The sequence below is a fragment of the Vidua chalybeata genome, chromosome 8, assembly GCF_026979565.1.
Source record: "Vidua chalybeata isolate OUT-0048 chromosome 8, bVidCha1 merged haplotype, whole genome shotgun sequence".
Lineage (NCBI taxonomy): Eukaryota > Metazoa > Chordata > Aves > Passeriformes > Viduidae > Vidua > Vidua chalybeata.
Genome location: NC_071537.1, coordinates 25,176,756 through 25,203,263, shown reverse-complemented (window position 1 = coordinate 25,203,263; position 26,508 = coordinate 25,176,756). Strand labels below are relative to the sequence as shown.

The 26,508-nt window shown below is 41.2% G+C and overlaps 3 protein-coding genes across 15 annotated transcripts; 1 reads left to right on the top strand and 2 right to left on the bottom strand.

Annotated features, from left to right (window-relative positions):
* Positions 1-14,256, bottom strand: PRXL2A (peroxiredoxin like 2A). Of its 5 annotated transcripts, none has more exons than XM_053949359.1 (6): positions 14,235-14,256; positions 3,953-4,132; positions 3,494-3,585; positions 1,525-1,665; positions 609-773; positions 1-481 (listed from the first exon to the last, which is right to left on the bottom strand). In XM_053949359.1, exons 2-6 carry the CDS (start codon positions 4,128-4,130, stop codon positions 383-385), a joined length of 675 nt encoding a protein of 224 aa, XP_053805334.1. In that variant the 5' UTR covers positions 4,131-4,132; positions 14,235-14,256; the 3' UTR covers positions 1-382. The 5 variants fall into 5 exon arrangements, with proteins under 5 accessions (XP_053805334.1, XP_053805331.1, XP_053805332.1 ...); XM_053949356.1 differs by lacking the exon at positions 14,235-14,256 and adding an exon at positions 9,688-9,796; XM_053949357.1 differs by lacking the exon at positions 14,235-14,256 and adding an exon at positions 9,035-9,470.
* A 2,421-nt stretch (positions 14,257-16,677) lies between these two features.
* On the bottom strand, positions 16,678-19,606 carry EXOSC3 (exosome component 3). The gene is made up of 4 exons (XM_053949656.1): positions 19,340-19,606; positions 19,089-19,238; positions 18,369-18,520; positions 16,678-16,974 (listed from the first exon to the last, which is right to left on the bottom strand). The coding sequence occupies exons 1-4, from the start codon at positions 19,604-19,606 to the stop codon at positions 16,773-16,775; spliced, it is 771 nt and encodes a 256-aa protein (XP_053805631.1). The 3' UTR covers positions 16,678-16,772.
* A 118-nt stretch (positions 19,607-19,724) lies between these two features.
* DYDC1 (DPY30 domain containing 1) lies at positions 19,725-26,465 on the top strand. Of its 9 annotated transcripts, none has more exons than XM_053949673.1 (6): positions 19,725-19,839; positions 21,968-22,120; positions 22,226-22,336; positions 23,708-23,788; positions 24,659-24,745; positions 25,732-25,887. In XM_053949673.1, the coding sequence occupies exons 2-6, from the start codon at positions 21,974-21,976 to the stop codon at positions 25,783-25,785; spliced, it is 480 nt and encodes a 159-aa protein (XP_053805648.1). In that variant the 5' UTR covers positions 19,725-19,839; positions 21,968-21,973; the 3' UTR covers positions 25,786-25,887. The 9 variants fall into 9 exon arrangements, with proteins under 9 accessions (XP_053805648.1, XP_053805644.1, XP_053805641.1 ...); XM_053949669.1 differs by lacking the exon at positions 19,725-19,839 and adding an exon at positions 20,989-21,149 and having other exon boundaries at positions 21,965-22,120; XM_053949666.1 differs by lacking the exon at positions 19,725-19,839 and adding an exon at positions 20,990-21,149.
* The last annotated feature ends 43 nt before the right edge of the window (positions 26,466-26,508 follow it).

Below are 26,508 nucleotides of genomic sequence, written 5' to 3'. Positions count from 1 at the left end.
TTTCATTTACGTAAAGTTTTATTATCTTTTCCCCTGAGCTGGTACTGCATCACTACAGCCTTAGAAGAGTTTTGTTTCCCTAGGTAAACAGGTTTTCAACCGACTGTTTCTGACTGAGAACATCTAGGCTAGGTCAGATTTTAGACCCAGCCTTTCATTAATACAGTCAGATACAAAGGACCAGTCGAAATCCTGTCCACCTGGAAGGCTATAAGGAAACCAAAAACAACCCAAGAGGATTTTCATAATTTTCTATGTTTGAATAGAGAACCTTTCCTGTGCTTTGATCACTAAATAGTTAAGCAATTACACCACACATTCAGGACATGGATACATTCTACATTTCAAGCTCTAATCAGAAACATGTGCAACTGTTTTCAACTTATGAAGCTTGTGGTTTTATCTTCTCAGCAGCTTCAAGGACAGATGGAAGGCTGACTTTGTCTCCAAATTCTTTCTCACGATGTTCCAGTAAAACACCCTAGTCAAAGACACAAGAGAGAAATTCAGACACATCTCCCAGCAAAAGATCCACAGCCCAACCAAACAATTCCAGGAAACAAACTTCTGATCTTAGAGAAAAAAGCCTCCTAGATGGCCTGCAGTACCTGTCTTCCTGCCCCAATCACATATACACCTCCCAGGGTGAATCCTTCTCCTTCCAGATTTCCACTATATCCACTTCTCCAAGCACGGAAGAAATTTTGCCAAACTCCCAAGCGGAAGAAGCCTGACAACATCATTTTTCGTCTGCGTGGACCATAAAAGCCTTTCTGCAGGGGAACAGAAAATATGTCAGCAAACAAAGGGAACAGGGCTTTTAATTCATGTGGATTTTAAGCTCATCCACAAGTTTTTAAGCCCCATGTACACTTACATCCCTATTGTTGACAACAGCAGTGCTTTGTGATAAATGTATTTTTTTTTGTTGGTTGGTTGGTTGGTGGGGTTTTTTTAAATTCAATCTGATTCTTTCACACAGGCAGGGTGGAGAGAGAAAACAAAAGGATCATCTAGATTTTGAATATTACATATCCTTTTTTCTTCAGAACCCAAATGATTTTTAAATGTGTATCCTGGTTTAGGGAGAAAGCAGGGCAGTGGTTCTGTAGGACATGAGATTGGCAATCCAGCACGTGCTGGTGTACTGGAACAAGATATATCACTGCAATCCATGAATTAATTATATGTGTCACCTTCAAACCTTGATTCACACACCATAAAAATCAGTGAGTCACACAGCCAGTGAAAGAAAGGAATAAATATTAACAGGCCATATTGTTTACCTGCTAAAGGGGAGGAGTAAGCCTGCAACAGCAGGATATCAATGCACTGCTACACCGCAGTTTGTAAGCTCAGCAAGATGTGTAAATATAGAAAAACAAAGCCAATTAACTACTTAAACTACAGTGCTACTAAATCCTTTTTCAATCAGACTACATTCTACTTATTTATACAAGCTCCTCAAAGAGGGCATTCATAGATTTGTTTTTAAACAAAAGGAGAACACCAACTTCACTATACCTTTTCATCCAGAAAGATTTCTCCTTTGAAGTAATGCTGAAAATCCTCTACTTCAGTCCCTATCTTCTCTTTCACAACAGCATAGAGAGGGACACCCAGCTTGGACAGCTGGGGTTTCAGAGAGGAGAGCTCGGAAGCCTCCTAAGCAAAGGAACAAAACCCCAAGCATTTCAGTCGATAAATGGAGGTTGCAAAGCTTCACCTTGAATTTCAAGACTATCAGAAACACACAACTTCTAGCTTGAGGCACAAGCCAGAAACAGACCTGTAACATTTAAGCTAGTTGCACTCCTAGGTAGCTCTTCATAAGATTTACTATAATTTTCTTTGTTAAACATGGAGGAAACAGATTCTTCTGAGCTGGATAAAACATATATTTAATTTAAAGCTGTAGAGATACCTTGCCTGTAATAGAGCTTCAACTATCTTCTGAAGTATTTGAGAATGGTAGAAATATAATGCCTGCACATCACTTAACTTTTTCAGAATTTTCAATCCTTTTTTCCAAGTTAACATCCATCATTATCAGTACTTCTGCAAAGTATTTTGAGGGTTCTATGCAGAAGCAGGCTATGCAAGTTTACAGTAAGTAATGAAGATACACTCTCCTTCCTAATTCCCCCAGGAAAAAAAAAATCAGGGAATTTATTCATAGACTTTCAGTATCCCAGAAGCAAAACTGCTTTTTTTGGTGTATAAGAATGTAAGGTGTCACCCTCATCTGCTGGGTTTTTTGTTCTCCTAAAGGAATCCAAATTCACACAGTTTATACAGAGATCCCTGAGGTTTTGAACAGATCAGAGTGTGCACTGAAAATATGTTTCTTATCTCCCATGGAGAAAGGTATTTTTTACTGGACAGAATTCCCACATAAAAAATCAACCCCACACTTTAAAAACATGGACACAGCTTATATTATCACTCTCAGTCACCTAACAGAAATACCTTAACTGAAAGGCTAGCAGGACATCTAGAATTTACTGAGCACCAAGGAGCAAACAGATAGGGATGAACAGACAGGCAAATTTGAAACTTTCAGTAATACTACTGCTAATAATAAAAAATCACTCTGGGATTCCTGACTGTGTGTGAAAGTTACAGAGGCAGGCACCTAAGTGCATTCTCCTCCCACCTGTTCAGAGAGCAGAGCACTGGAACCTTCCAAGAATTCTACACGTATTTAAGCAGTTGCTACTGTTGGGAGCAGATGCCTTAAGGTAGAGGTTACAATGTTAATTGCTCCATGTTATAGAGCAGTGAGTAATAAGATAATAACTATTTTTCCCTATAGCTATGAGAAACACAATGTCCAAGGTGCAAGCTATGGCTGTTCCCAGGTATTTGGTACATTCAAATCATGTTTTAGGTGTCTGCTTCCAAGGAGCTCCACCCAAGGAGCCTAATGTCAACTTAAGGATCAAAATTTATTTTCCAGCCCAGCTTGTTATGGAACAAGAACTCCTTATCTTCAGAGTCTGTACCTTATGCCTCACATTTAGCACCCAGCACCAAGAGGTACTCCCTCCATGCACACCTCTTTTTGCAAATGAGCTTTATCTGATGGCTTTCTGCCAATCCAGTCTTGGGCTGTATTTGACCAGACACTACCTGGCTCACAGAGACTTATTTTGGACTATATATATATAAAAATAGCTCATAAGACTCATTACCAAGTGAATCTTGTGCAATCTCCCTTTCTAATTACCACGGACTAGGTCCCTGGCAGATGTAAAAATCATGTAACCATCACCTTCAGAAGGAAAAGGTAAGGACCTGGACCATACAAACCAGCTGCAAAAGAAACTAAGTATGCTGGTAGCTGGTGGCCAGTTTGAACCATGAAACAGAACCTTTCAGATACTTCAGATGTATTTGATGACTGTGCTATTCATCCCCTCCCTTTATTTACAGACTACTTATGCAAGCAGATCTCAACTCTATTTAATTAATCCCCAAGCCCAGCAAGTACCTCTCTGCACAAAAATCATCCAGGTCTTCGTACAGCCATGATCACTGCACCATTCTCCTTCCACAGTTCACCTGCTTTGAATGTCCTTTGTTCTGTTTGTACAGGAGAAACAACACCAACAATAATATCAGCCAGTCTTGTTTATAACGATTCATACTTCATGGACCAAAGCACTGCAGAGAATTCCACATTCAAATACAGTTCTCACAGGAAAAAAAGTCATAAGTATAAGAGGAGATTACTGCATTATTGATTTTTAGAAGTGTGTCTTGTTTCATCCAGAAATAAATAACAGTTTTGGTTGTTTTTCCTTCACCACAAGTATTGGATATCAAGGACACTCAACTACGTGTCACAACTAGGAAAGACTAAGAAAAGTGCTTCCAACCCTGGCCTTAGAAAGGTTCTTATAGAAATCCAATTCTTGAAGAATGTGGTTTGAACTAGCCATAATCTTACCTGATCCCAAAGTTTTTAGCTCTATCTCCTCTAAAAACTCCAGTGTAGCCTTTTCTGGCTTGGACAAAAATAAGTCTGTGTTAGCAAGGACGATCCCCGTCACAGCTGCACCAATGGCTCCCAGGCCAACAGACCACATGCCCATGGTGAAGGCGCCCAGGTCAGGCAGGAAGGACATTTCTGCAAAGAGAAAGAAAGAACAGCTCTGACACTGAACATCAATGATGCAAGAGGACGAGGAAGTGGATTAAAACAACTAAAAGCTCATGCAGGTATTTTTGGTTTAACGGAGATGACCTGTATATTTATTAATGTACTGAAAGGGGTTTTAAAAGATAGCAATTACACTCCAATTCTGTGCCTGACCCACATCAAAACTAGATATTGACAAGATGTTCTTATGCTTCCCTGACACCAGACAAAAACATCAATTATTAAGTGCTCAGATGCAGTGAGGAGAAAGATGATCAAAATGTATGTAATAAAGCGCCTCTCATAATATGACCTGTACATTAGTCAGTAACTTAAATTATTACAGTAAGACAGAAGTTTCTTCAAAAAAAAAGAGAAGCATTTGTAAATTAAATGTTTTACACACACTATATTAAACAGTGAACTTTACAAATATACTATAGAAGACTTGGGGAAAAAAAAATCTAAACCTGCTGTATCTGGTTCATCATAACTGGTAACCTTTCACATTCCTTATAGTTCCCCACTGAGAACCACTGAGTTCCCCACTGAGAAAAGGAAAAGCAGGCACAAAGCCAAACTTAGAGCTCATGCCTGCAGACAGAAAAATGTAGACTTGCAACCATTTTATTACCCAGTGATCTGGCATTGCAAATATGCTTGGGCCAGCACCTTCTCCCTCTATGCTAACTTGCTGCCACTCTTGCTAAAGCAGAAAGGACAGCAGGAACAAACAGCCTGCACTCCTTGGAACACCACTTGGAACTGTGCATTGCAATGGGAACCATCACTTACAAATATTCCTGATAGAATATTTTGGTAAATACTGCTGTCTGTATATACTTTTGTATGGGTGAGGTTCCCACCTCAATAAATGTAAGAATAATATTAGTCTTTTGAACTGTGACTGCTAATAAACCAGACATACACATCATCTTTATCCCCATGGCGAGCTGTTTCCAGAATTCAGAAACAATGAGGAGAAGCTCCTCAATTTTGGGCCGAGAATTTTCTGTGAGAAAACCCCTTTCTATCCTTAAACCCAGCTCCAGAACACTACTGATAAACAAATGCAACATTGGGAAATAAAAAGAAAAATCACATTGTTCTTTTAACAGCATACTTGGTTTCAAGGGAGGCAGTATCACGGTTTAAAAACGTAAGTAACCCATGATCCTGAGCAAGAAACAAGGCCAGTTTACACAAACATCATGCAGATAAGAGAACAGATCCTACCCTATTTCACCAATTATTTCTAACCAAGGCAAAACTTCCTTGACTGTATCTGCTTTCTTTACATACTTCTTTCAAACATGAAGTCATGTTGTAATGACATTTTTTATATCTGCCTCTGACACCTATCAGAGACCATCCTGACCCCAGCCTTTGGAATGATGCAAATGTAACTCCAAATGTATGTAATGCAGCAATATCCTTGTGTAAAGACTTAAAATCTCTGTAGCATACCCCATTGGCTAAAGCCCCGCTCCCTCCCAGAGTTTGATTACCCCATTATTTGGATTTCAATCTCATCAGGTCATGAAGTGTTGTTTGTTTTTTTTTTTTAACTTATAGTTACAGGCAGTGGAGCAGGACCCAACTATTAAACCCTTGTGCACATAATTTGTACAAAAATGTTACAAAATTTGTGGCAAATGATTAATGAGTAGTTCTCACATAGCTTTTAATTGTTGTTAGCATAAAGAGCATCTCTAAAAGTCAGCTTCCAATCAGTAGTTATTGATCCAGGAGATCATTAAGTGTAGTTGGACTCTTTGTCACGCTCCACACAGTGACTAAAAAACCAACCTTATTCAAATATGGGATTTTTTTGCTATTTATATAAATAGGAAAAAGGAAAATGCAGCTCTGCAAGTTGATACCTAAATTGCTCCCCTTCTAAGCAAACACCATAATGAGCCACTTTGAAAAATATGCATGGGAAGCAGCAGGCAGGATTATTAAAACATTTTCTAACGAGATAGGCTGAGCCCTGACGCATCATGTCATTGAACCCCAAGTGCTGAGACTGACTGGAAAACAGCTGAGCATTTGCAACTAGAAGCTCCATTTCTGGTTAGCTGCTGTTTATTAAGGAAATCTGAAGCTCAAAAGGACTTCAAAACTCTCCCCCCCACATTAAAATACAAACACAACTGCCTTGCGATCACGTTTTTAAACGCCGAGCAGCAATAAGAAGACAGAAGAAAGCATCCCATAAGCCACAATGCATGAGAGGAGACAGGAGAGCATCCCGCAAGCCTCGGCGGGGGTGCGGCACTCACCAGAACCCATGCAGGCTGCTGAGCTCCGGGCACCAGCAGCGCCCCGGCGGCGAGCGCAGGAGCGGAGCCGGACTGCGCTGCGCGGCGGCCGGGGCAGGGCTGGGGAGGAGCCGCAGCCGCTGCCTCGCCACGACCGCGCTCTGCCAAGCCCTGCCCAGCCACCCGGCAGTGACAAAAGCCAGCACGGCCGTCCAACCCAGGGCAGGACTCATTTAAAGGTATCCTAATCGTTCAACCTTCTGGTTTGCTTTTTAACTGAGCCCTTTTTATGGGGCGGGTAGTTACAGGGAACAGGAATTACAGAAAGCCTTTCTGAAGCTGGGAACACAGCACAAAACGATTAGATCTGCATGCTAAGCCATGCTCTTCTGTAGAACCGGGCATTTTTACAAGTATTGTTTTCCCTGTGCCTATTCTACATCTAACCCCTTCACACATGCATGCAGTATACAAAAACAATACAAACAACCCTGGAAAAAAATTTAAAAGTCATCACAATGCACAATATTAGGAAAAAAAAAATTAGTATAGAGGCTGTACCTCTATAGAGAATTATAGTTTTTATAGACAATTACCTGCTTTAATGGCAACATCCCTCTGCTAAAAAGCATCATTTTCTCTGGGACTATCAGATCTTCAACCTCTCTTAACCTCTGTTAAAACTTCCAGAAAAGACTGAACACTCCTCTTTAAACAGTACAGGCCAAAGAAAAAACGAAGACACAAAAAGATGTTTTATGTTTTTGTGGTGACCACAAGAGATCTACAAAATAACAGTGAGTTATTTTATGGCCTGTCAGTACTCAGTTAACCAGAATTTAGACAAGCTTAACCTTAATCCTGTTTTAAGTGCCAGTGGATGGTCTTCACTTTTGTCAAGACCAGTTAAAACGTTGTTTTTTAGATGTCTCATTTCCCTCCCACCCACAACCAAAGAAAAAATTGTCATTCAGAGGACAGTTATCCTTAAACATTTATTTTAATAGTGTAAACAGGACCCATTGCAGCTGTGTCCCTCTGTTTTCAAGATGCCAGTAAGACTCAGAGTAGCAAACAGATTTCCTCACATACTTTTCCTAAAAAGAAAACTGTCTTGCAAGTTGGACTGCACTAGCAAATACTCTCTAGCCTAAAGCGGTTTTGACCATTGCTCGTTCTTCCTTCCTCTCCCACTCCAGCTTCCCCAAGACATTCCATATCAAGCCTAAAAATGTTTCAGGGCTTTGTCATAACTTGCGTATCCCAAACAAGTTACAAGTTGAGCGGATTTTTTATGAGATATTTTCCACCTCCCCCCCCCCCAAAAAATGAGTCATGATTACAAATACCTTTGTAAGCTACCCCTATAAAGAAAATTTACAATTCACAATAACCTGGTAACATGCTCATCAAGATTTCATGAGCATTTAAATACCATTAAGCATTGCAAAATACAGCATCCTGACAGACCTTCAAACTTAGCCCTGCTTGAAGCAGGGTTCTGACTGGAGAAACCTAGGAGTACTCTTCCAACTTAAATTGGCCTGTAAACCCCAAAATCAATGCACAGAGAGGCCTCCTAGCATTTCTTCTGGCATAAATGTAATCTTCACAACACAAGGGATTATTTTCCTTTCTTTTTAGCATTGTAAAGACCTATCAAACCACACATTGTGTTGAGAATAACAATCATCTTTTTGGGTTTCTTCCCAACTCGTGCATGGTTCACTACTGAATTCTATAGCTGTAGCTGTAGAGAAAGTTGGTGTGTCAAGCAAACAAACCATACTCCTTCCTTTGAAAGGAAGTTAGTTGTTACCCCCATTTAAAGACTTTTTTAAAAGACTGTTTTAAAGAAATCCAACAGCTCAACAAGCCTTTTCTTTAGAGCAAGGGAGAGCAAAGAGCTCTGGCAAGCCACTTTGGAAATCTTCCAGGTCTCTTGGTGTATTGAGAGGGAACAGGCAGCTAGACACTATGTATGGAAAAATTCAGATCTCTGATGAGTCAGTGAATGGATACCATGGAGATGTGTGATATTTCATGGAGCACAGAACTGCAAAAAGTACCTATCTGAAGATAATACAGGATGAACTCACAGCTCAGTCTGCTGGTGATCCAGAGCAGGAAAGCTGCACTCTGTGTCAGTCTGAAGAGGTGGTGGAGGAAAGAGAATACCAGCAGACCCACTGATAATACAAGTCAGTATTTACTGAAAGCACGGCAGGTGCTAGGCAGCAAGTGATCCCTCCTGTTCCTACACAGCAGATCCAGGAATTCTAAGCCCTGCAGATTCAAGCTTAAATAAAGATTTCCCTGCCTTTTTGGGTTCTTAGGCCTTGCTTATATTTTAACGTTCTATATTTTAACTTCTGCATTTCTCACACTATACAATTCATAACAGCAAAATTGTTACCAAAAGCAAAGACACCAGATAATGGACACGTTTCAACTCCACGCCATAAGGCAGAGGGGCTTTATGCATGAACGAGGCTGTAACACCTCCACAAACCCACCCAGTGCAGATTAATTTCCACACAACCTTGTTTCCCCTTCCATCGTCTGCTATGAACCAGGTCTGATGGGAACAGTGCCCCTATGGTTATAAAAGAAAAGGCTGGGAGACCTCCAGGCTGTCCTTCGAGCAGCTCAAAAATGGATTTCCTGAGCTGAGCGACTGCACCCAGGACCCAACCAGCGCATCAGGAATGGAAGAGAAACGAAGCACGGAGTCTCTTCGTCCTTCACGGATCCTGCTGTGCCTACTCACGCACGGGATAAGATTGCCTAGCAAGCAGGGATCTCTCAAAACGTCAAACCACGAGGGCAGGCATAGGTAGGATTCCAAATCTCGACAGCTCGGGCTGGCGAGAGCTGCGGGGGTCCCCGGCCGCCCGTCGGTGCTCAGTAGCCGGCGGTCGCCGCCGCCTCCCCCCTGCCGGCGCGCTGCGGCTGCGACCCGGGGCCAGCGGGGAGGAGAGAGACCCCCGTGGGGCGACAGCCACGGGTGGGACACCCGGCCCCGGGCGGCACAACGCGGACCCGTGGCCCTCCCAGCCGCCGGACGCCCGCTCTGCGGCCCCGCACGCCCAGCGCCGCTGTCCCGCCCATCCCCGACGCGCCGCACGCACACGCGGCGCCGCACGCACACTCGCACCGTGCCCCGCGCTCACCCCGCACGCACACTCGCACCGTGCCCCGCGCTCACCCCGCACGCACACTCGCACCGTGCCCCGCGCTCACCCCGCACGCACACTCGCACCGCGGCCCCGCACTCACAGCGCCGCCGCTCCCGGCCCGCGGCCGCCGGCACCGCCCCCCGCGCACGCACGGCTGCCGGCCGCGCTCGGTGCCCTTCGGCCCGGCGGCTCTGCGCCGGTGCGGCCAGCGGGATTAGCCCCGCCGTTAGCGGCTGCAAGGGATGAAAGCCTTCTGTTCCCTCTGGGAACCCATTGTCCCCTCTCGGGGGCTACTGTAGCTTCTGGCTAAGCAAAGAAAGAAACTAAACACATTATGGGATACAGTGCTTAAATACGCAAGGCAAAAAAAGCACCCAACCCATAACGACCCGAGTCCAAGAATGTAGTGAGTTTATCATTCAACTAATCTGATTAATGGGGCACTTAAAATGTTTGCATATATATTGCATTCAAGAATATACTTGCTCAGATAAGCCAGCCAATAACATGTCACAACATCGTTTAACAAACACGCTCTTCAGATGCTTGTGGTCAATGGGCAGCACTCCAACCACAAACTCGGAGGACTTGTCTTTGCAGCTGAAATCCCAAAAAACAACAACAACAACAACAAAAAAGGTAGTAGCAATGACAGAACAGTCTGGTCTGTAACACAGCAGTAGCTCAGAATGAACATAACCCTTTTGATGGTACTGGCATGTCCACATTCCACCAACTACTGTTTCACTGTTTTTCACCACGTTCCAAACTTAACTAGACAAAATGGCCTTTTCTTATCACTCTGCTCCTACAGCAGAGCACAGCAGCAGCCACGTGCTGCCAGAAAGCCACATGGAACAGCAAGTTCTGCGAGACAGCCTATTGCACCATATTGCATTGCACATGTCAGAATGGCATGGGCTCGGGCAGTTGCAAGGAAAAGATTTTGAGTCTTTTTGCCCAAAATTGTGGTAGTTATCCTTTTATCTGCACACATTATTTTAGAAATCAAATGGATTATAAAAAGCACTAAAGTCTTAGCAGCAGTAAAAAAATAACCTAAGCAGACCTCATGGCAGAAACAGTATTGCCAGACTGCCTGAAAGAGATGGGGAATTTGGAAGGATTAAGAATTTGCGGCTGCGTTTTTCCTGGGAAATACATGAAACAATAGCTCTGCTTTTTCTCCTTAATCAGTGTGGGTTGGCTCTCTGTCAACACCAAACATAATATGCTGAAGTGACTGTCATTTTTTAAAAATTCAATCAGCATTAGAATATATGTATCTGCCATGCTGACACAGCAATCTTTAGAAAAATACTATGAGTAAAAAAAATTATTGGCAAATGTTGTCAGCCATCATTGTATAATTAAAACCCTAATTTCTGCAGGCTATCAAGATTCCTTTCTTCTGAATTTCACTATGGTTGTGGAACGAGCTGACAACATTTGGCAATGTTGCAGCTCCATTGTACTTACCATTGTTTCCAAGGTAAGTACACAAAATGAACTTTTTTCTTAATGATACTTCTGCACATTACACCTCTAACAGCCTGGCAGCTGGTCTGTCACAATTCTAAGGTAGCCAATATTACTGAGGAAAAAAACACCACCTATCACAAAATGAAAACATCTATCTATTCTTTGCTCTGGGCAGGACTCCATGACAAAGCACCAGGCAAGAGAAACAGGCAGTTCATCTCAGAAGTGACTCTGATTTCATTCGTCCCTATTCTAAAAATGTTGCAAAAAATGCAGCAAAATCTGAGCCCACACATCTGGATTCCATCCAGGAATAGCTTTCTACTTTACAAAGCAGCAAAATCCTTTGAATGCATGCACACATCTAATAGACACAGAATCCAAAGAGTATGGTGTCATGATAATCTACCGGAATCTAACCTTCTCTACCCACACCTCCAGAAAAACTTGCTTTCCTTGAAAAGCTACTGTATTGCATTAAGTGGAGTTGCAGCAAAAATTACTTTATTTTTATTAGAATAGCTTTGCCTTCATTGCTTCAGAAAAGTAGTGAAATTTTGGTAGGAAAATGGGAATTTGACTTCTTTGGTTTTCTGGTTTTTCCTCTTGATAAAATCATATTAAGATTGATCTCTTCTAGTTAAGTTTTTCTATGCACCTATTCACTTGTTATTAATATATTTTTCCTCTTAAAAAACGGGACTTTCTAACACATACGGTGGGAAACACTTCACAAAGCAAGAGACACCAATATTTAATCTTCAAGTTTCCAGGTTTTGAACAGCGTTCTTAAAACACACATTCAGCCTTTCACTTCCTGCCTTCATAATTCAGTTTTATAGCAGTGAACGAGGAAAATCAGTCAGTAGACTGCTTGTACATCAGTTAATTAAATTTCCCTGGCATGCCTGTAAATCAGAATGCAGTGTATCAGTAGCTATGCTAAAACATGATCTAGTATTACGAAACTTTCAATTCATGTACAGAATGACAAAGCTATGCGTTATTTCAGAAGTTTTTTCTTTTTTCTTGTTGGATCATGCTTCTATAGATCAGCCTTAGACCAAGGGCATTGTTAGACAAATGGCTTATATTAGAGAAACTGTCTTTTCTATGAAGAAACAGGAGATCTCTAAAGCAACAAGGAAAGACAGTGGTGGGATCTAGGCCCTAAGTCTGTAAAAGGACTTCCAGACTTTCAATACCAAGCCAGTAAGATTAGATGTAGATATTAAAAAAAAAAAAAAACCAACCCCAACAGCCTGAACTTTTCACCTATGTGCTACTAAAGGCAAAGCCACCCAGATTCAGACTGATGTAGCTGTCCACTTGGCCAGGCAGAAGCTGTCTCTTGTCTGGAGGCTGTCCAGTGACATGTACCTGTGTAGGGGTGTTCTCAACCACATCCTGATTCTCAGGAAATAAACACACCAGTCAGCCTAGACACAGAATCTCAGATTTCTCTTAGCTAAGATCAGGGAGCAGTAGTCACAGAAGAAACAAAAGGAAATACAGGTCTTTTGAAATTAGTTCATTCACATAAGCAGTTCACAGTGGGACACCAAGAATAGATTGGTGCAATACCCTCCATCTGGACAGGAACAGGAAGAAAGAATTAGTAAGTCTTTTCAGTGGGTACACAGATTCTTACAACAAATCTCTTTTGCAATAGCCTAATAAACACTGAATCATGGAAAAGCCTACCATTTACAAGACAAAAGATAACCAAGGCATTTGGAAAGTGCAGATGAGGTCATTAGTCCTCCCACCGTCCTTCAGTCTTTAAATATCCTTGTGTCAGGTAAGTGTAATTACTAAGTGCAAGCAAAATAGAATCTGTGGTCTATAGTTTGTCTCCTGTTTACTGCAGTGCTACAAATAAAGCTACTCTGATTATTTTAGTATTCTCAGATTAGGTAGGACACTAAAGACCAGTAAAAAAAGTTATTTTTAATGACTATTCAAGCCAGATAGTTCACTAGAATAGTGATCAAGCCTCAGGCTCTACAAGCAAAACAAGGCTCTTGAACATCTCAAATTACCCACAAAGATAGCACTGAAAAGGCAGCAACTGCACTTCTGCAAAATCAGGACATCAGAGGAAAACAGTCATTTTGCAGTTGATCCTGGTTAATCACCTGAATGTTCCTAGTTAATCACCTGCAACTACTGTGTGGTTTCTATTAAAATCCAGGCACTCAGCATGTTTCTAGACTATTTATCTTTCAAGTTATTGTGATGAAACTGGCATGTTTCATTTCTTACTATGGACTTCAAGAGTAGCTAAGCATCTTCCAATCTATAGAAGTCATGAGTAAGGACAAGACTGCTTGTGTTATTAATACAACTGAAGTGCCCTACATCGTCTTGAAGATAACAACTTTCAGTCAAATAATGTATCTCACCAAGGTGGTTGTATGCAGCTAAAAATCAGATGTAAATACTTTGATCTTCTCCAGTAGAAGATGAGTTGCTCTTAATATTTAAGTTCTGGGAGAAAAATTCCTTGACCTCTTTTGCTAAAGAACATCCATGTAATAAAACCAAAATAACCCTGGTATTAGAAGTGTTGATGCCAATGTGGGTCATTTTAACAGAACTTGGCTAGGAATCAAATACACATGCCAGCAAGCCTCAGTTCCAACTCCTGGTGGCAAGGCTGCTATGAGTAGTTAGGCACAGTAAACTTCTAATCTAGCAGAGCTACAGCCACACTCTAACCACAGCCTTAAGAGCTGAGCTCTTAATCCTCTTATTACACTGAGCTATTTGTCTGCGTAACTTTCTTCTGCTAGAGCAAAACACAAGTGTGTTACTACCAAACTGAATTTCAACACTGCATTTCTCTATTTTGTGATAGTGTTTGTTCTTTATACATCTACCTAGGAAGGGCCACAAACTATGTATTTCATATTTTCAATGCATGGTTTCTGTTTAATTCTTGGTGAACTTTCTTTTTGAGAGATTATACTCGTCTCTCATGGGCATATATACAATTTCCACATTGACATCTACCACTGTTACATAACTTGATGACAACTTGAAAGAAATGCAATATAACAAAGTATCCAATGCACAATCATAGGGTATCTGAAATAAACTCTAAATAATGACTTAAAGGGTGAACATCATGGAGAAATGCAGCAGAAAAGATGTTCTACTTACTTAGCAAGGTACATTTCAAGTCCACAGCATCCCTTCTGAAGTCCCATTTCTGAAAACATATGGGTTTATTTGCTTTTAATGGGAATGTGGAAGACTTCCAGCAGTATACATAACTAAATCACGATCAGCCTTTCTTCCTAGAACCAAGTTAGAATCCATAACCCTTCCTCGTGACTGATTAGTCACCAACATAGAACTAGAAGTTTGCAAAGATATTGTTTAGATTTTGCCTGAATGGTTGCTTTGTTAGATAAAGCCTGTCAAATTGTAACTGGTTTGAGGAATGTTGATAAAAAACCAAAACATCAATATAGTCTTCTGTTAGTAATGTGTTTGAGTGTACTTTCTTTCAAACATTTTTTCCCACACCCATTTTGTTCACATCCACTGTATTTTTTTTTCCACTGTATAAACTGTCAAAGAAACTTAAGTGTAGCGCATACTTAAAATGATTGTGTAGGGGGTAAAACCCAAGAACTTTTTGGTTAATTTTGCTAAATTAATAACTTGCATAATTTTAATGCATTTTGTATCCTGTTCTTGACTTAACTAAATTTGTATTTGGGTGATAAGTGAGTGACAATGGGACAGAATAATGTGTGGTATGAAATAGTGTGCTGATTGTGTTGAGACCTTTCAAGGTTGCCATTTGCTGTGCTGCACTACCAAGCCAGCATTTTAACAGGGATTGCTCATTTGTATCTTGCAGGTTAAACTTGGAATGCAGGCTTTTGGAAGGGAAAGGAGATTGATTAGGTAAAGTGCAGTGGTAAGGCTAATTCCATTTCAAGCCACAACTATTCAGGAAATGATCCATGTCATTGCCCATTCCTGTGGTTGTACTATTATGATCCAAGAACAATTCACAAAAAAAAAAAAAAGTTAGCACCCTGAGATAATTTGGCAAATGCTTTTCTGCCTGTGCCAGCTATTGTTCCAATACAGACAACCTGCAGAGGCTCTGGTTAGCTGAAATTGAAAAAGCTCTAGAGAAGAACAGTTATTGAAAACCTGATTAATTTACAGCTTCTCATGTGTAGTAAGAGATAGACTACAGACCCAAAAGGTTTATGGGATATGAATGAAAGTCACTGCACCTGGGAGATGACAGGTGAAAAAAGATGACTAAAGACCTACCAAGCCAGATGAGCAATGCTCTAGATGCTAAATAAGGAGACCAGAGAAATTCACTAAGAATTCTGAATTGTAGCCATTTAACTCACATGGAAACCATAAGAGCTGTGTTCCTGTTGAACCAGGGGAAGCCCTAGGTAATCACATTACAGATGACTCAGAGGAGCTGGCTCTGAACTGAAGCAATTTCTAAATGACAGAGATGCCAAAGACAACCCTATCATCAAATGCCACAGGTTGAGCTTTGGATTAATGACATACAGAATAAACAGGAAAAATTATGTTTCCACTTTAATTAAGATGGTATTTAGGCTCACCCTAATTAATTCATTTTTAGTAATTCCCTTTAACTATTGCTATTAAACCATTCAGCTCATTAAGAAGCACAGAACATCACAGATCTAAATGACTGCCTAACAGCTGCAAGGAGATCATTAGGTACCTACAATCAAGCTTTTCTCCCACAGGAAGAAGGCATCAGTTACTACCTTTCCATTAATCTAGGGTTCTCCTCCTCTCTCAAAACAGTAGCAAATTACTCAGACATTAAAATTCACTGAGAGTTTACCCTTCCAAGACAGCATCTCCTCTATATGCATCGAGGGACTGCTACACAAAGAAGCCAAACATAGTTTTTTTCAGAAATGCTGGTTTTGTTAAAGATTAGCAAAATTCTATGGCATCTTTATGCTATTACTAAAGAAAACAGTGTCTTGAATCAAAAAACACATGACTATTATTGTGACATCCTTATCACTATGTCCTTAATACTAGGCAGGTCATCACTTAGGGAAAGTGACAATATCCCTGTGAACATATTTTTGGTCTTATCTGATCATTTGCCTTAACCACCCTGTGACTGCTTTATGCTACACCCTGCAATTATTTTCTGGTATTCTCTACCTGCATTTCTCTTCCCAAATTTCATAATATATTAAATAATTACTTCATGTCATTGTATAAATGGAGCACCCAACCAAAATTAATGACCCAACCAAATTTAATGACCCATGGGATACTTTTTGCTATCCCAAGTAAATATGGATAGTTTGAAATTTTAATAACTGTACAAAGAATTACATACAGCTCACAAAACAACCAGTTTTTTTAAAGAAGACCTATGTAGTTATGCTTCAAAATTCAGATCTAATGAAACCTTCTAAAGACCATCTTCCCACTAGTCAGAAAATTCATGAACATAAACAGGGCTTCATAACCACAAAGGTGAGTCGAAACAAACTCCTGAAACAACACTAAATCAAGCTGAGTGGATAAAGAAGAGAAATGAAGAACAACCAAAGTCTAGTACTTCATTTAAAAAAATGCTTTTAATATAAATCTGAATACAAAAATAAACAAAACACCCTACAGCCATCACAAACAAATCCTCAAGGCTTCCTCTTATCAGTTCCCTGACAGTTTGGCAAGCGCTTGTTTTCTCTGTTGTGGAGTCATATACTCACAGGCTTCCAAAATATTTACTATAATTAAAGTCTGTTGAACTGTTTTTGCTTTTACCCATATTCTTCCATTCATTCCCAGCACCAGCTCAAATGGGTACAATTGTGACAACTCTTGAATTATTTCACATTTGGGAGCCAAGAGCCTGTGAAGAAGACAAAAAAAAAAGTCAGATGAAGGAGTGATCACACTTACAGAGACCACATTATTACTGACCTTTAACTCCAGCAATACTGCTATTATAGGAGCTATTTAAGAAACACTGAAGATGATAAAGTTGCATATACATCCAACTAGCAATACAGTATCAGATTTTCAAGGCTCCTGACATATAAAATGCATGCATCTAAAAAAAATAAAGCCATTATAAATTTAGGTTTTTTCTCATTAGACTCAGAAGCAATCCCTGACAAGTTTAAAGCAAATTGATAATTTTACAACAATTCTATGAGCTAATAAATTCTAAAAGTACACTGTTTGACCAAATGACACCTTTGACATGCTATTTAACACCCCAGAGGTGTCTTTCAAAACAGGACTTCCCTTCTATTTCAGGAAACAGTATTAACAGCAATAAACAGCCTACATTATTTTTATTAGATGACAGCATACTAAATACTGTAATAAGTCTAGGATTAAATCAAGACTGGACAAGTATTCACAAAAACTAAAAGCATATCAGGATTTAGCAGTTTACTTGTAATATGTTGTTATTTTTTTACTTGCATACAGACAAAATTTGTCTGCAAGAAGTTTTTGTATCAGTTCGCACTGACTTCTAATAGGACGTATAAATCAGACAATGCCAGGTATAAAAAAGCTGCTCTGCAGTGCCAGATTGCTTATCCAAAGAATGACAAAAACAAAAAAGTCCACCCAAAAAGCAACAACAAAGTTTGACTATTGTTTATCCATGTAATCTGGTATTCTTTGACAGTCACAAAAAAAATCATGTATTTACATCAGCATAAGCAACTCCGAAGTTCACAATACATTTAAAAGCTTATGCAACAGTTCCTAGATTTACGTGTCAGTTTTAAACTAAAATCCTACATTTTAAAAATCTTTATTTCAATGTTATTTATTTTTCTTTGGAAGTCAGAAAATAATGTGTACTGATGTGCAAAGATCCCTTTAATCAGCTGTCAGCCACACATACACCCTCTACTACCCCATGAAACAGGAAAAGGACAATAAGCGTTGCCAAGTTTTAAACTCCAAGGTAATATGTACATACCTGAAACACCATCCTGAATGTTTGACTTCCCCAAGTTGCTACTTTTATTTTCCATACTGCCTTGGCAACCACATCACTTTTTTGAACACGTGATGTAACACCATACAAAAGAGCTTCTAAATCTCTTAAGAGAAAAAATAAACTTTCCTTCTAGATCAATCCATACTCTATTCAGTAAATCTAGTTTCAATGCACTACAAGAATCACACAGTCTGATTTACCAAACTCCCCACTCTGCTCAGAAGACACAGTTGTGGTCATCTTACACGTGAGAGTGACTAATTAAATTTTGTAGTACTTACTTTCTTATTAGACCTAAGGAAACTTTAAAGAGGAAGCCATCTTGTCCAATTATTCCCATGCCATTTGATTTTCCACTGCTGTCTATACACACCATCTCTGGTTCCATGTCTTTATTTGCTACAACGAACTGACCATAAATAAGATCTCCCACCTAAACAAAACAGTGTCAAGGAACAAAAGTATAGGATTTTATCTCTTATAATCATTTAGCACGACAACAATAAAAAATATCACACCTATTTTGTTTTTTTTTTTACAGTTCCTTTTACGTTCTGTTAATGGCATTTCATCCGAGTGCAGAAACTATGGCATTCATGTGCAACACAACCTTTCTTAATAGTGCTGTTAAAAGAACCCACAGAACTAACGTTTTCTACCAGCATCACATATTTTAAAATCTTAACATGGGAGCGCCCTTTCGGATGCACCTTACGAACTGCATCTGCTCCTGGCAGCCCTATGAGCGAACAAAAACATGAGCGTGAAGCAGCCAGCCGGCTGAGAGAGAGCAAACCACGCTAGTTACAGTCCTCCTAAGAAACCTCAGAAAGGCCGCGACCTAATGGTGCAAAACCCTCCGAGGAGGACCAAGGCGAAACCACTACAACCAGACCTGCCCACCTCCTCTAATCTCCCCTAAGGAAAGCTACTGAAACGCAACAGAAGCGCCACCAAACGACGCAGCTGAAGCGCTACCGCCAGCTAACCAGGGCACCCACCTGCACGTTTGGCCTGTTCCTCTTCGTGGCGCCTTCGAAGGCCAGGTAGGACAGGGACGCCGGCTCGCTGCCGCCCACGTCCAGTCTGAACACGTCCCCTGCTTTGGCCGTCACGATCCCTATGACGTGGTCGCCCTTCACCGGCACGTACTGCAGCGGGAGGGGGACAGAGGGTCAGGGGAGCGCGGGCGAGACGGGGGCTAGCACGCAGACACACACACACGGATACCCGGGTCCCGCCGCGCCCCTACCCGCTTCTGCTGCGAGTCCACCCAGTAGGCGCCGCCGCCCGCGGGCCGGTGCCGCAGCAGCCCGCACTTGGTCACCAGCAGCCCGGCCCCGCTGCGCCGCAGCCCCGGCCCGCACAGCAGCCGCCCCTGCGGCGCGGTGCCCGCGCTCAGCCGCAGCCGCTCGCCCTCCGCGTCCTCGTCGTAGTGCGCGGGGAGCAGCAGCAGGTCCCCGGGCAGCACCACCTGCCCCACGAGGGCCTCGGCCGCCGTGCCGCGCTCCGCCGCCATGGCCGCGCCGGCGCACGGCCTCTCGGGCTGGGGCGGGCGGCTGCGCCCTGCGGCCTGCGCGGAGCGCTCGCGGGGCGCCAGCGACACCCCCCGGCCGCAACGGCCCTGCCCGAGCCCGGCCCACCCCGAGCTGCTGCAGCCCGGCCCTCGCCCCTCACGGCACCTCCGCCGGCTGCCCTTCCTGCAGGGAAGCAGCCCGCCTTCCATTTCTGCCGGGGAGCGGCCGAGATCATGTCAGTGCACTTATACGTCGGAATTAATAAACACACGGAGTTAATTCTTCCAGCTGTAGTTCCTTGCTAGGTTTTCGAATAGCCGATTAGAACTTGACAGCAAAACAAGCAGCTGGTAAATCTGAGGTGAACGTCATCCGATGAGTTTGGCAGGGAGCCGAAAAGATCACGTCAGTTGTAAAGAGAAACCGCTCACAGAGAGATAGCATTAAAACAGTTGGAAAGGATCACACCCCATCTGGTCCATCCTCCCTGCTTAAGCAGGGTCATCCTAGAGCACGTTGCACAGAACTGCATCTAGACAGTTTTCAATATCTCTAGACAGAGTCCACAACCTCTCCAGGAAATCTATTCCAGTGTGTGGTCACCTGCACAAAGTAAAGAAGTTCTGCCTCCTGTTTAAATGGAACTCTCTATGCATCAGTTTCTGCCCATTGCCCGGCATCCTAGTGGTTGGCACCACGGAGCAGAGCTTGGCACCTCCCCTTTAGATATTTATACATATTAACAAGATCCTCTATAAATCATCTCTTCTCAAGGCTAGACAGGCTCAGCTCTCTCAGCCTTTCCTTGTAAGAGATGCCCACATCCCTTAATGATCTTCATAGCCCTCTGCTGGACATGCTCCAGCATCTCCATGTCTCTCTGTCCCTGGGGAGCCCAGCCCTGGACACAGCACTCCAGGCAGAGCCTCAGCAGAGGGGCAGATTCCCTTCCCTTGACCTGCTAGCAATGCTCTTCCTAATGCAGCCCGGGATACCATTGGCCTTCTTGGCCACAAGGGCACTGCTGCAAGAGCTTGCTGTCCATCAGATCCTCCAGGTCCTTCTCCACAGAGCTGCTCTCCAGCACATCACCCCCAGCTTCTCCCGGTGCTTGGGGTTATTCCTCCCCAGGTGCAGGACCCTGCATTTGCCATTGCTGAATTTCAGTTTCTTCTCTGCCCATCCCTCCAGCCTGTCGAGGTCTCTCTCAAGGGCCACAAAAGCCTCTGAGGTCTCGGCCTTTCCTCCCGGTTTTGTGCCATCGGTGACCTTTCCGAGCAGGCCCTTCACCCCTCCATCCGCTCCTGCGGGCGGCGCTGGGGCTGCTGCGCTGGCGGCGCTGTTGCGGAGCAACCCCGCGCGTTCGGGGCCGGGCCGGGCGGTAGCAGCGGGGCGGGCCTGGGGCTGCCGCCCCGGGGCTCGGGGAGCTGCTGCCAGGGAGGAGCCGGAGCGGGGCTGCTCTCCGAGGGAAGGCGAGCGGCTACAGCACAGCCCCGCGACACTACCGGCTGCCGGGAACTGTCGCGGAGTGTGAGACGAGGAGGGGTAACAGGCCGGGCCCGCCCAGGATTCCCAACACCCAGCGCAGGGATGAGGAGCGGGCCCGCCCCGCCTGGAGTGTAGGGGAAGCGGCGAGGCCCAGCCGGTGCTTAAATGGAGCCCGGACAAGAGGGCGTGGGTGGCGGCTCCGGGTTAAGAGGGTGGTCATTAAGGTCACCGGGAGCCGCCGTGAACGCGGAGGATGGGGCCGGATTCGCTGGTGTGCTGAGTGCCTGGGATCTCTGCCCCGGCACGTGTTCAGCCCCCCTGACAGCAAAGGAAGGCTCCTGTTTCCTTAGACGGGGCTGGTAGAGTGTGTGCACAGAGATCTGTGCCTTTCGTCACTGCAGAGGGAGTGCTTCAGGCCCTCAGCTTGCATACATGTCTTAAAGACAGCTTTGACAGTTCAAACTAAAATTACCCCTTAATTGTCCTCAGAGTTACTTGCTTGGTCTTTGAGTATCTGTATAGGAGTTTTCAATGTCCTATGTAGTTTTCAGGTTTGGGGTTTTTTTTTGTTTTTTTTTTTTTTTTTGTTATCATGCAGACCTAGAATTAGCAGTGTGTTTCCAAGTAGTTTATGAATTATACATGTCCAAACAGTAAGGTGGGGTTTTAGCATTTTTTTTACTGCAGTGATTGTTATAACTGACCTGTCACTGGAGCTTTTAAGAACTAAACTACTGCTAAACAACTTATATAAATTGTAAGCTTAGTAAAAAGTAATGTTGTAGTCAGTGTTTGGCACCTGAAGCAAGACCTCTTAAAACCCCTAACTTAATTCTAACATTGATGTCTAATATCTGCCTGTTTATTGTCAGTAGATTTGGATGGAGTCTCAGTACCTGAAGCAATGCCTGGGAAGTTGTTTGAAGAAAGGACTGGCAGAGGTTGTAGAGCATCGGCCAGCAGATCCAATAGAGTATCTTGCACACTGGATTTACAATTACAGAAGAAACTTAGATGAAGAAAAAAAGGTAGATTTAACTTAGGAAAAAAAAAGATTGCTACAGTATAGTTTATGCTATTTAATATATATTTCATTTTTATGTTTAATTGATTCTGTGTTATGTCTGAAACAGAGAATGCTGGAGAGAGCTGAGCTGGAGCAAGAACGGGAGGCAGCCTTAGCAGAACTGGAAAGGTTAAAAATCCAGGAAGAAGAGCAGCGGAAACTTGAAGAACAACGTCAGGTTATTAATGCTTAATAATAGATAACTCAGAGCAGCATATGGTGCTGTGGCATCTTGGAGCTCTTTGTATACTAACAATAGCTGTATAATGATTTTGGTAAAGGTGGCATAAAGCAAGTATTTTAATCTCACTTTTCTGAGTAACTGAAATTATTAGTCAGCACATAGGTAGGAAAAGTTACATACTATGCAGTAAAATGTTATTAAAAATTATGGCTGTTAAGTTAAAAGGCAGCAAATTTAGGAGTTACGTGACAAGTAACTGAAAATACTGTTTGGGCTTACAGTATGAGAAGTACAGTATCTGCATTTCTAGCCATTCTTTGTAGAGGAGTCATATGAACTCAGTGTTGCCATGGTGATGTTAGTGTGACTTGACTGTTTTTTTTTGTAGGGATGACTTTCATGATGTTAAAATCAAAAGCTTAATTTTAAATTTATGCTGATCACATTAAGCCCAGCCCTAGTGTAAGATGCATTCATTTTATTTCATTTACTGTTTTCAAATTTGGCTTTTAGTAATTTGCAAACCAAAAGTAACGTGCTTAAGGGTTTCATGAGTGATATAAAATAGTAAATGAAAATAAAGAGATTGTGTCTAGAGATAATTCACTGAGAATTGAATAAATTATTTCACCTGAGCTATGGGAAAGATGTTGAACAATACTCACTGTAGATACATTTTTTTTAACCTAACTCAGTTTTGGCTGTAGTGAAATACTGAGGTAAGTTTTGCTTTTATGTACCAAAAAGGAAAAGAAAATTATGACTATACTTGTAACTACTCACAGAATGCAAGAGCCAACTCTCTAAGCTTGTTGAATGTAAGTACTTAGATTATGCAGTTTCTGAAGTTTTGCTGTAATAGGACTTATGTTCACAATTAATAAACACTTCCTGTTAGATATTTCCAGTTGTAAATACTAAAGGTTGCTGATGGACATGATGAATGCTAATGACATTGCTTGCCAAATTTTTTCTATAGATTTGATTCTGTATTGATTCATCCATCTGTGCTAGGTGCTACACAAAATATCAAAGAGCTTAATCCAAAGGATAGGAGATAACTAATACAGACTGATAAAGAGCTTGTGTAATGAGACAGTATCTGAAGTGTGTACACTAACTTCAGTTTTAGCTTCCTCTAGGTAGAGGAAGCTATCTATAGCTTTATCTATAAGAGTCTCAAACCTTTGAAAATGTTAAACCAGATGATACTGAAAGGACTTTGTTATTAGCATAACATAGCAGTTATGGTTTATGTTTACTTTTTATTATTTCAGTATTAAATACATTGTAAACAATGTGGTGAAAAAGATAAATATGGGGCTTGTTTCCATTCTAATTTGTCCTTTCTTAAACTGATTGTAGGCGCAGTTGGAGAAAGAACTTGCAGAGTTGGAAGCACAGAAAAGAGAAGCTGAAATGCAGTTGCAGCAGGAAGATCAAGAGGTTTAAGCCAGTGCTTAGTTGGTGGTTTGAAAATACCATTTATCAGCCATTTTTTCCAGATGCAAGCATCTATTACAAAACACAACACCCATGGGTGTTGAACTAACGTATAAATAAAGAAACAGGAGTGTGGATAGGGGAGAATGTCTAACACGTGGCTTCTGCAGTCTGGGTTTTATACTTGAATTTTGGTCAGAACAGAACATAAATTTATTGCAAAAATCCAGCATAAGGTCAGCTTACCTGATGCTTCCACATTTCTTGATGGTATTTATTAGAAAGCTTTTTAGAATAAGCATGTCTAATTTAAGTACCAAGGCAATGATATTTTACAGGGGGTTAGCACAAAATCTATTTACTGTACCTGAAAAAAGAGCTGTGGTTTTGAATTGTAATGCATCTGGATTCTGATATCTTAGTGGTGTATGGGAATTTGTACTAACAGAAGAGTGTGTATACACTTACCCATGTTTATGGTCTTTTAATGCTGCTTCAGTAAAAACATATATGGATAATTGGCATGCTTATCTCCCTAAAGCTTTTAAAACTCTGTAGAGCACAGAGTATTTTAGAAATCTAAGTTTTTAGAAAACTCTGTTAAAATACTGGCAAAACATAACTGTAGGAAGATAAGCTTATGAAAGCAACAGAAAAAATGAATATGTAAAAATTTTAAATTGCTGTTAATTAAAAAAACCCAAAAAAAACAGGTTTAAGCATACCAACACCATGTTCCCATAGTACTAAATTTATATAGCACTTATCTAAAGTGCTCTCTTTACATTAATACATAATGGCATTTTAACACACCTGAAATGCGATTTCATGACATGGGACATGTTAACTGAAAACTGGTTTTCATTACCACAGGAAAATGAAGAGACAGTAGCTGAAGTTACAGATAGACCTGGAACACCTACTTCACCCAAAGCTGAGGAGCCAGATGAGAGTGAACCCGTAAGTGTGTAGAAAGGGATTATAAATGAGTGATTCTTACACATCAATAGGTTAGAACTGTTTAAGGAGAGGTATTTTGGCCACAACCTCCAAACTGCCCATAGCTGCTTTCTGGTAGGAGTTAAGCCATTCTGGAAGACTCTGTGGTGTTAGCTGACTAAATCCTCAAGATTTAAAACACCATTTTGTATTCAGACATGTTACTGACGAAAGCATGAATATATGTAAAGAGGAAGCAGCCTTTCCCTGCTGTGTGAACAGTTACGTACGAAATCACTTCATTTCTGGTATCAGTAGTGTAATTCTTCCCAGAATTTATTTTGTTATATTAATGTGCTTTATACTTAAGGTTGTTTTAATAGCAGCCTGTTTTACAAGTGTTCTCTCAATAGCTTTATGAAAATACTTATGACTGTTCTTAGGGTCAGGTTTTCACAGGTGTTTTTTCCACTGAGGTAAATCAGGTGTGTATGCAAGATCTCATATAGCCCCAATTTTTATAATTTTCTGATAATTACATATTTTAAAATATTCTTGTGGCTTTGGGCTTATTTTATGGGTTCTTTAATAAGAAAATTGCAAAACTAGAAGTGAAAATGAGTCTTAAGTACCTGCTGCTTCCTACATCTGCCAAGTTTTCATGCCTGAAGGTGTTAGATTACATTGGCTTTTGGGGATGTTATTTCACGTTTTACAGTGCCATGTTTGCTACAAATTAGGATCATATTGATAAAATAAGACCTATAGGCTTGTACTATTGATTCTGCCCTCAAAATTACAATGCATCATCTAAATTTGCTGGATTTTATAGTAGAAGTCTGGTGATGGCATTCATTGTATTCACTGTATTGAATGGAAGAATACATGGTTATACTGAAAGGTACCAACTTGTCTGTCATGGGCAGTTTTGTTCTATTTTCCTTTTTATAAAGTTCAGTGTATGCTGGTAAGTGTTTTTTTGTTGTTGTTTTGTTGTTGTTTTCCAGAGTCAAACAAATCTCCCAACAGTAGCAGAAGAAGAAGAAGAAGAAGAAAGTTAGAACTGACCTGAGAGCAGTAAATATATTTTCTACTCATTACTTGCTGTTCTGAAGTGTAGTATCTTGATTTATGTATTTTATAAATATAAGTGATTTACATAACTGTTTCTCCAGTGTCTGTTTTCAAGGTGTTTGTATAAAGTCTGTTATTTCTGACATTGCTTCTTCCTTTTTATTCTTAAAGCATTGTAGGTAGCATGGCTGACTTGCAGGAAGAAAACTGCAGCTGAAGTGAAAGCAGCAAATATATTTTCTACTTATTGCACATTGAAGTAACCATAATAAATAAAAGTATAACTAAAGTGTCAATATGATTTGAGGATAGATGCTACAATATGATAATTTGAATCAATATTAAAATAATAAAATATTACTGAACATTATTTTCCAAGAATTTGAATGGTTTCTGACAGAAAAAGGGAATGCTCTGCAAATTAAAAGATGGAGAGAGTATTCTGGACTTGGTGCAAAAATCCAATCAGATTTCCCAAATATATTTGAAAGAGGTAAATTTAACTCTGACTCAGTATATACTAGAAGATCTTGTCTCCTAGAAGTCATGAAGGGATCTTTGTAACATGACGTGTTTGCTTTAGGCTTTATTATTGGATAAATATATTTATTATTAGAACCTTTTTTGGGTATTGTGTGGTACTAGGTAAGCTGAAAATGTCTGCAAATTAGTCTTGATTAGTCAAGTTTTTAAGACTTTTCTGCATTTTT

Bases quoted from the DNA above. Each gene is read 5' to 3' on its own strand.
- EXOSC3 (XM_053949656.1), bottom strand. From the start codon at position 19,606: ATGGCGGCGGAGCGCGGCACGGCGGCCGAGGCCCTCGTGGGGCAGGTG. The intron at 19,239-19,339 runs GTAGGGGCGCGG...CTCCCGCTGCAG, and splicing joins TGGACTCGCAGCAGAAGCGG to TACGTGCCGGTGAAGGGCGA. The intron at 18,521-19,088 runs GTGGGTGCCCTG...TGTTTTGTTTAG, and splicing joins GGAACAGGCCAAACGTGCAG to GTGGGAGATCTTATTTATGG.
- DYDC1 (XM_053949665.1), top strand. From the start codon at position 21,974: ATGGAGTCTCAGTACCTGAAGCAATGCCTGGGAAGTTGTTTGAAGAAA. The intron at 22,121-22,225 runs GTAGATTTAACT...TGTCTGAAACAG, and splicing joins ACTTAGATGAAGAAAAAAAG to AGAATGCTGGAGAGAGCTGA. The intron at 24,746-25,731 runs GTAAGTGTGTAG...GTTGTTTTCCAG, and splicing joins AGCCAGATGAGAGTGAACCC to AGTCAAACAAATCTCCCAAC.